This window comes from Mytilus galloprovincialis, chromosome 14, assembly GCF_965363235.1.
Source record: "Mytilus galloprovincialis chromosome 14, xbMytGall1.hap1.1, whole genome shotgun sequence".
Classification (NCBI taxonomy): domain Eukaryota; kingdom Metazoa; phylum Mollusca; class Bivalvia; order Mytilida; family Mytilidae; genus Mytilus; species Mytilus galloprovincialis.
The window spans coordinates 50,743,097-50,753,469 of record NC_134851.1 but is presented as its reverse complement, the minus strand read 5'-3'; the positions used below and the strand labels follow the sequence as shown (position 1 = coordinate 50,753,469).

The window sequence follows — 10,373 nt, the reverse complement described above, 5'->3', positions numbered from 1 at the left end:
TCCCTTGAAAATATTGTGTAAAGTGTTGATTAATTCTGAAAGTCATGAGGTCGTACTTTCGACAAGAAGTCTTTTAATCAAGTTTAAATAATAGCGCATATTGCAAAATGAAGAACTATCTTAAGCATTTCGCAGCTCTAGGACTATCGATTGGTGCTGCATACACATACGCTCAAATTTCAGCTCGAGACAAGTATCGAGGTATTAGACGGTGTTTTAAAGTGTAGATTTTTAGACTTTATTATGATAACCTCTCAAACCTTTTAATTTTGTATTGCTAATTCTGTTTCTTATATTTTAAAATGAATATATGTCCTGAAGTGTAATTTCTACCAGTTAATGCTACAAACACCAAATTTTCAGTATTCACTATTCAAATGATGTCACATTACCACTATGTTATAGTTTCCACCACTGCAACAAGTGTAAGATACCTGTAAGATCGTTGTGGGGCTCATATGGAAGGATCCTATCCTTTTTAGCCCACCCTATTTTGGTACACTTTCAAAACTGATACAATCATCAATCCTGCATGATTTGGTGCAATATTTCACACAATTAAAAAGTTATATAGAAAACTATTTGTGTCCTCATCAATTTCTTAACTGATACATGACTGACTCCCAATGACGGTCTATACTAATTTTAAAGGCTTCCACAGTTTTTGATGAAATAACTTCAACTGGTAGGTTATTCCAATCATTAATAATTCGTTGTGAGAAATGTCTTAATCGAAAAGAAGTGTTACATCTAGGTTTTGCTAATTTCCAATTATGCCCACGGGTATTTGTACTGATGACAGTAAAAAATCTTTCATAAGATATATCTTCGAATCCTTTTAATATTTTGAAAGCTTGTATCATATCACCTCTTCGCCTTCTGTGAGTTAGGGAAGGTAGTTTAAGTACTTTTAATCTGTCTTCATAGCTTAAATGTCGTATATCAGGAATTAATTTAGTTGCTCTCATCTGCACTTTTTCTACAGCATTAATATCTTTCTTTAAATGCGGATACCATATTGTATTTCCATATTCCACGTGTGGTCGTACCAACGCAACGTATAGTCTTAAAAATGTATATTGATCTTTAAAGATAAAAGTTCGGTTAATTAGCCCAAGTATACTATTGGCTTTATTTATTTTACTTGATATATGTTGAGAAAATTTAAGATCATTTTGAAAAATAATTCCAAGATCCTTTTCTTGTTCATCTTTAATGATATCAATATTGTTCATGGTATAAACATTTTCAGGATTATTTCTTCCATAATGGATTTGTTTACATTTGTTCACATTAAATTTCATGTCCCATAACTTGGACCAATCGTAGAGGGCATCTAGATCATTCTGTAAGACATCAGACTTAGAAGTAGGTGCATAAATTTTAGTATCGTCTGCGAAAATTTTTACTATAGACTCCACAACATCTGGTAAATCATTTATGAATATAATGAAAAGAACAGGTCCAAGTACACTGCTTTGGGGCACTCCACTAATTACATTTTGCCATTCAGATTTTTCCCCTTTCACCGCAACTTGTTGTCGACGTCCAGTTAAAAAGTCAGTTATCCATTCTAATATAGATCCACGAATACCGTATGAATACAGTTTCTTTAGTAATCTTTTATGTGGCACTTTATCGAAAGCTTTGGCAAAATCGAGATATAATGTGTCCCAGGATATATTATTATCCATATATAATGACCAGTCTTCCATGACATCAAGTAATTGTAATATACATGATCTTCCAGTGTTATGCTATTTCTTCACCGGAGACATATCTGTAGTGGTACGTGTAGAATCCTTTTTAGACTTTTATATATATATTCCACAACTGCAGCAAGTGTGATACGATATTTCTCCACTCTAGACAGTTAAATTTAAATTTTTAAAGTGTGAGGCTTTCAGAGCTTTTTAAAAAATTAAAATTTAACTTTCGAGACAAGAGAAATATCCCAAATCACAAGTTATAGTGGTGGAATCTTTTCTCCAATGATATATATCCTTCCTTTCCCAAGATTTGAAGAAAGTTGTGCACTTTCTAAATGACGACCTCTGAGTGAGGCATGGTTGACTTTTTTCATGACGTTACACAATACATGTAGGAAAAACTGAGAAGAAACCAAGACAACTTAACATCGACGAATCTTTTGCAGAGAACAGATTTGTCACTAGTGAAGAGAAATATTTTTCTCAAACTGATCAAGAAATGTGAAAATAGTGCAAATGATAGAGAAAGTTAGATTTTGATATTGAAAACATGAAGCCTGCTGAGCTTTTTAAATAATTTAGATTTAATTGTCTGGTTAAGGATGTGGAGAAATATTTAAATACACAAATTATGAGGGGCCTGATGGGTTATTTTTCGTTCTTCGTGATGGCGCAATTTTGCTATCTTGATCCGTTTATTCTACAGATTTTTTTTTTTCTTTTCCCATCACTTGGCCACCGTCGTCGTCGTCCGTCGTCGTTAACTTTTACAAAAATCTTCTCCTCTGAAACTACTTGGTCAAATTTAACCAAACTTGGCCACAATCATCATTGGGGTATCTAGTTTTAAAAATGTGTGGCGTGACCCGACCAACCAACCAAGATGGCCACCATGGCTAAAAATAGACCATAGGGGTAAAATGCAGTTTTTGGCTTATAACTCAAAAACCAAAGCATTTATAGCAAATCTGACAGGGGTAAATTGTTTATCAGGTCAAGAATTATCTGCCCGGAAATTTTCAGATGAATCGAACAACCTGTTGTTGGGTTGCTGCCCCTGAATTGGTAATTTTAAGGAAATTTTGCTGTTTTTTGGTTATTATCTTCAATATTATTATAGATAGAGATAAACTGTAAACAGCAATAATGTTCAGCAAAGTAAGATTTACAAATAAGTCAACATGACTGAAATGGTCAGTTGACCCCTTTAAGAGTTATTGTCCTTTGTAGTCAATTTTTAACCATTTTTCGTAAATCTTAGTAATCTATTACAAAAATCTTCTCCTCTGTAACTACTGGGCCAAATTAATCCAAACTTGGCCACAATCATCTTTGGGGTATCTAGTTTAAAAATGTGTCCGGTGACCCGGCCAACCAACCAAGATGGCCACCATGGCTAAAAATAGAACATAGGGGTAAAATGCAGTTTTTGGCTTACAACTCAAAAACCAAAGCATTTAGAGCAAATCTGACATGGGGGTAAAATTGTTTATCAGGTCAAGATCTATCTGCCCTGAAATTTTCAGACGAATCGGACAACCTGTTGTTGGGTTGCTGCCCCTGAATTGGTAATTTTAAGGAAATTTTGCTGTTTTTGGTTATCATCTTCAATATTATTATAGATAAAAATAAACTGTAAACAGCAATAATGTTCAGCAAAGTAAGATTTACAAATAAGTCAACATGACCAAAATTGTCAATTGACCCCTTAAGGAGTTATTACCCTTTATAGTCAATTGTTGACAATTTTCATAAATTTTTGTAAATTTTTGTAAATTTTTGTAAATTTTTAGAAAATATTTTCCACTGTAATTACTGGGCCAAGTTCATTATAGATAGAGATAATTGTAGCAACAAGAATGTTCAGTAAAGAAAGATCTACAAACACATCACCATCACCAAAACACAATTTTGTCATGAATTTATCTGTGTCTATTGTTAATATGCACATAGGCCAAGGTGAGCGACACAGGCTCTTGAGAGCCTCTAGTTATTAATATTTTCGTGATCCGTGATCATGAAAATTTATTTTCTGTGAATCCTGATTGACAAAAAAAATCAATCGTGAATCGTGATGAGACCTACACGGTTAATTGTTACCTTTTATTTAATCCTCACACGAAAAGATATTCTTTTTTATCATCATGTTTTGTTATCATGTTAATTGTTCCATTTCTGGGGCTTATTTTATTTTGAAAAATTGTATAAACAATTTTTATACTTGGCCAATAAAATTTCAAATAAAATTGGCAAATTATAATTACTGTAAATTCAGAAATTATATCGAGGTTTTTAATATTGCGAAAAATGCAACCGAGTTGTAAAAGTAATAATTTAAACTTGCATTTTGAAATATTTTGTATATGAATTAAACAGGACTTTTCTCAAAATCGTAAAAATTAAATCAAATTTAAGTCTGAAATGACAAAATCGCAATAATAAATGCATGCAATAATTTCTGAATTTACAGAATTATTTTAGACTAGACTCAAGGGTAAACATATTAAAACATTGTCAACATTAGAAAAATTAGGATTTTTCTATTAATTTTCAATGCTTAGTATAAAAAAGAAGATGTGGTATGATTGCCAATGAGACAAATTACTCTCCACAAGAGACCAAATGACACAAAAATTAACAGTCTTCGATCTGTTTTACATACATGTTCCTTAAAATGTTCATTTGTATTTATGTCTTGTATAGAATAGAATTCTAGGTTGTACCACCCAAGAAAATAAAATATTCCTAAAATTGCAAAGATGCAGTTTACTTAAGTGTTGTTGTCAGTGTAGCGGTATAAAATTGCAATGAATACAATATTAATTCAGAATCCTGATATTCTTTTCCATCTCTACAAATCAGATGGTTGCTACTTTGAAGAAGAATTTTCACAAAATATATTTTATAATTACAGTATTTATGGTAAATTCAGAACATTTTAAAAAGTCTGTAAATCTTCTGCAAGGATACCAGCCTGTTGTTGATTTGTTAGGAGATCCCATCACAGCTGACACAGTGGAACTTAATGACCCATATACACAAGTGGATGATTTTTCTGCTCAGGTAAGTAAATTTTGACAAGACAATGATACATATGTATAAATCCATGCAGCAACAAGTGAAATTAAGTTTTCAACAATTGTACTCCTCTGAAACCACCATGACAACTTCAATCAAACATGGGATGAATGATCTTTAGGGGAATCTAGTATAAAGTTTGTGTTTCTTATTCCTGCCAATCAACCAATTTGGAGGCAGTGTCTAAAGATAGAACGCAAAGGTACATAAGAGTTATTATCTGTAAATGATGAAATTTAACTAATTTTTATGTTTTTGAGTCAAAATATGATAGATGGGCAGAACTTTTACAGCAAAAATGATAAGATTTTCAAGATCTTTCTCAAAATGCAGAAATGACTGCAACCATCAAAAATTTACCTGTACATGTTGTAAGAGTTATGTTATTATTCTGAAAACTATATATATAGCACCTTTGCAAAAACAAAAAATGACTACAAATATTATTGTTATTTCATTTTCTCATCTCTATTTTTCTTTTTTTCAGCTCTCAATTCCACTTCATGGTACGAAAAAGAATGGCATCCTATTAACAAAATGTAGCAGACCAACAATAGATGATGAGTAAGTGTAATTATTACTTGGTACCAGGGTAAATACACTCTGCTACTGTTTCAGCTTTGCCTACATCTTCTGTGGTCCCTTAGATTTTACAAATTCTTCTCCTCTGTAACTTATGGGCTAAATTAAACCATACAAGGCCAATATGGGTATCTAGTTTATAAAATGTGTCAGATGACCCGGCTTGGCAACCAGCTTAGCAGGACAAGGCATAAACTGAACAAACCACAGGCACTCGTCTCAGAATTTTTTTCCCCCTATATACCTTTATATAACACAAGGTACCCAACTCGCGATTTTGAAAAATGTCATACGGTGACGAAATTCCATTAAAAATGCAGTGTGTCGGCTGTCACACTAAAACTTGTTGTGCCGTAAATCTAAATTGATTTATCTTCACAATGGTGTATAACACGCCTACTGTTGTTGCTACAGGATTACCATGGATGATTCCGACAACAAATGTAGGCATGTTATACACCATTGTAAAGATAAATCAATTTAGATTTACGATATAACAAGTTTTAGTGGGGTTGACAGCCTATAAAGCGGCATATAACAGAACTTCGTTACCACCTGACATTTTTCTAAAATGCCAGTTAAGTACCTTGTGTTATATTAAGGTATATGGGAAATTTTTTTCTGAGACAAGTGCCTGTGGAACAAACAGGTAAAATGCATGTTTTATCAACACTATTTATAGAAAAAATGTGATGAAGCAGAAATGTTCAGAATGTTGACATCTACCTACTGTCTATTTACACCAAAACTGTTAGATGACTTTTATTGCGAAACCAAATGAAAGTTTACCACAGAGTCGTCTGCTCTTGACCAAGGTATTTAAACTTTTGCAAGTTTACCTGTCCCATTGAAACAATACAATAGCTATTGTTCTCTATGTAGTTTATTCACTTGGGACCTTTAAATTTCTTCTAGGAGAAATCTATCACTCATTGATTAATTTGCCTGACCAAAAAAATATCTTGTTTGTTGATTGAAATACATGTTTAAACTCCCTTAAACTGCATGTGATACAGTCGTCGTTAACTTTTACAAAAATCTTCTCCTCTGAAACTACTGAGCCAAATCAAACCAAACTTGGCCACAATCATCATTGGGGTATCTAGTTTAAAAAATGTGTGGCGTGACCCGCCAAACAAACCAAGATGACCGCCATGGCTAAAAATAGAACATAGGGGTAAAATGCAGTTTTTGGCTTATAACTCAAAAACTAAAGCATTTAGAGCAAATCTGACATGGGGTAAAATTGTTTATCAGGTCAAGATCTATCTGCCCTGAAATTTTCCTATGAATTGGACAACCCGTTGTTGGGTTGCTGCCACTGAATTGGTAATTTTAGGGAAATTTTGCTGTTTTTGGTTATTATCTTGAATATTATTATAGATAGAGATAAACTGTAAACAGCAATAATGTTAAGCAAAGTAAGATTAACAAATAAGTCAACATAACCAAAATGGTCAGTTGACCCCTTTAGGAGTTATTGCCCTTTTAAGTCAATTTTTAACCATTTTTCGTAAATTTTATATATCATTTACAAAAATAATCTCCTCTGAAACTGCTGGGCCAAATTAATCCAAACTTGGCTACAATCATCTTTGGGGTATTTAGTTTAAAAAATGTGTGGCATGACCCCCCAGACCAACCAAGATGGCCACCATGGCTAAAAATAGAACATAGAGGTTAAACACAGTTTTTTACTTATATCTCAAAAACCAAAGCATTTAGAGCAAATCTGACACGGGGGTAAACTTGTTTATCAGGTCAAGATCTATCTGCCCTGAAATTTTCAGATGAATCAGAGAACCCGTTGTTGGGTTGCTGTTCCTGAATTGGTAATTTTAAGGAAATTTTGCTGTTTTTGGTTATTATCTTGAATATTATTATAGATAGAGATAAACTGTAAACAGCAATAATGTTCAGCAAAGTAAGATTTACAAATAAGTCAGCATGACCAAAATGGTCAATTGACCCCCTAAGGAGTAATTGTCCTTTATAGTCAATTTTAAACAATTTTCATAAAATTTGTAAATTTTTACTACCGGTAACATTTTCCACAGAAACTACTGGGCCAAGTTCATTATAGATAGTGATAATTGTAAGCAGCAGGAATGTTCAGTAAAGTAAGATGTACAAACATATCACCATCACCAAAACACAATTTTGTCATGAATCCATCTGCTTCCTTTGTTTAATATTCACATAGACCAAGGTGAGCGACACAGGCTCTTTAGAGCCTCTAGTATTCTATAACAATAATATATTTTCAATCGTTTCAATATAAACACTAATTCAATTTTAAAAAGTTTATTTTCCTAATTTTTTTTACTACTATTTCAAATAATTTGCGTGTTTTTTGTGGTCGTTCAGTTATAATGAATACATTTATGAAGACCTTAATTTAAACATCATGTTTTTATTTGTGAACACACCAAAAAAGCAAATTTTAATAAGTTAAATATTGAAATTTGATCAGAAATCAACTTTTAATGTTTTATCAGTGTTTATATTAAACAAATTAAATATTGATATTGAATAAATACAACATCACATGCAGTTCTGTGATTCCTTATTTGTACATGTATTTTCATTATTGACAGTTCAATTTTTTGTTCAGGTAAATTAATCAGTGAGTGATCGATTTCTTTTGGAAGAAATTTAAAGGTCCCATTGAATAAACTAAACAGAGAACAAGAGCTATTGTATTTGTTAGATGGAACAATAGAACTTACAAAAGTTTAAATCGACAGCTAACTTGCAGGTAAATCTGTGGAAAGGTACCGGTATCATTTGGTTCGCAATAAGAAAAGTTATTATCCCAAAATGACAATTTTTTCCATTTAAAAAAATTTGTTGCCTATCTCTTGAAAACTAAAATAGATAGGGAGAAACTGCGGACAGTAAAAATGATCAGCAAGACGAGATTAACATTGTGGAAATCATTAAATGATTCCTTCTTGAAGTTATTGCCCTTTAAATGACAATGTTTTTCCAATTTTGACTGAACAACTTGTCTCATTAATGCACGAATATGCAGGAAATGAGAATTTTAATATATTTCAATTCTTTATATTACATTTGTGCAGTGCCCCTTTAAATATTTTGTGGTAAAAATATATAAATTTATAATAGATTTTCTAGATTTCTATGGAGTAGGTTATTTAGCATAACTAAAATTTCAAAAATACAAAAATATTTTAATGAGTTGACTTATTTTATCTTTTCAGTTGGGAAGTTGATAGTTTGGACTTCAGAAGAGCTGATAATTCAAAACAGTGGACATTTTATGTTGGCAAAAGTAAACTACATGCAGATACAGAAACAAAAGAAAATTTGACTTAAACAGCAATTCAATATAATATATTTAATTTATCATTATATACCAATACATTATAACATTAAATTGTGTACTTCTATAAAGATTTGAAAGTTTGTGGATTTTTGTATAAAAATGCAAAATATTGTGATTGTTTGTGGTACGGATATGTTTTTATCTTTGTTTGAAGAAATAAATTGATAAAAGAAAGAATAAAACATTTGGCTGTTTGGGTTTCTGCTAATACCTAATGATGTCATAACAAAATACCTCTTTGTACTGTGATGACTGTGATGTTATTTATACAAATAGACTCTACCACTTCATCTCTACCTGAAACAGTTCAGTTTTCAAATTCAAAAGATGAGGCTCAGGTTGCTTTAGATTTTTTAAATTTTAAAGTCAAGAGCGGAGTAATATCGTATTGAAGAGATTTGGTGATTGAATCTGTTTCCCTAATGTGCAAACCATCTTAATACTTCTTTTTCAATGATCTGCAGAAAGCTATCTTCTTTCAATGTAACATCTTTAGGGCCAGGCATGGTAGCCTTTTTTCCTGATATCACAATAGGAAATTCAGAGGAAAGCAATAAAATTTGACATCATAATCATATTTTGACCATTGTAGAACTTAAATCAAATAACTCATAAATTGATAAAATAACCATAAACAATATGTTATGACAGAATATATAAAGTTTTGACACCTTATATGAAAATTTCTCTTATTCTTAGCTGATTTATAATTTTTCTGACCAGTTGGTTACTTTTTATTTTACATTATCAAAAGGAAAGACATCATTTTGACATTTTAATTGTATCCTGTTTTTGTATACTATATACCTTATGAAAACATAAATTATCTCCCTTTGACAATCTACAATTTTTTCATTTTAAATTTTGTAACATGGTTTTTGTCTTGCCTACCAAGAAAGTTGCAGAATGTGAGATACAAGGATAACAATCTGGCAGCATTGGCATTTAACTATTTGTTTAAAGTTTTATATTTTAGAATGTAGAAAATCTGGATGCTTCATACCTTGTATGCAGATGCCTTATGTTATGAAGATTCCATCTGGAAGATGTCCCTCAAATTGTCTTTTACCTCATTTTCCTGGTTTAGAAACTACTTGAAAAATGATTGTTCTTTTTTGTCATGTGAATTTCTACATGTCCATCTGAACTCAATCTCATTTCATGGGTGACAGGATTGCTTCCCTTTACTTCTTTAGCCCAGTCACAAAGTGCTGCCTTGTAACACAGAGATCACAGGTTTGGGTTAAAATGATTTTGTATGTAGAATAATACTCTCTGGTTATATTTGGTGTCAATCTAAAAAACTATGGTGGTTTAAGACAGTGGCGGATCCAGAGGGGGGGTTCCGGGGGTCCGCACCCCCCCTTTATTTTGGCCGATCAATGCATTTGAATCGGGACATATGTTTGCACCCCCCCTGCACCCCCCCTTTGCCCTGGGCTAGCACCCCCCCTTTCGAAAATTCCTGCATCCGCCACTGTTTAAGAGGACTTTTAGTTAGGGTATGTGTGCCAGAGTCATAATGGTATGACAACTCTTAGAGGGAAGAAAGTGTGGCCAGTTGCTTTCCTTCATTAGTAGATACTTAATCAGCTGTCAGCAGTTGAGCTAAGGGAGTACTTCTTTAGCTCAGTCAGTAAAAATGCTGCCTTGTA

At 32.4% G+C, this 10,373-nt stretch overlaps 1 protein-coding gene across 1 annotated transcript; it reads left to right on the top strand.

The window, feature by feature from the left end:
* Positions 1–4: 4 nt before the first annotated feature.
* Positions 5–8,912, top strand: LOC143059480 (uncharacterized). The gene is made up of 4 exons (XM_076232984.1): positions 5–201; positions 4,624–4,772; positions 5,275–5,351; positions 8,594–8,912. Exons 1-4 carry the CDS (start codon positions 108–110, stop codon positions 8,706–8,708), a joined length of 435 nt encoding a protein of 144 aa, XP_076089099.1. The 5' UTR covers positions 5–107; the 3' UTR covers positions 8,709–8,912.
* The last annotated feature ends 1,461 nt before the right edge of the window (positions 8,913–10,373 follow it).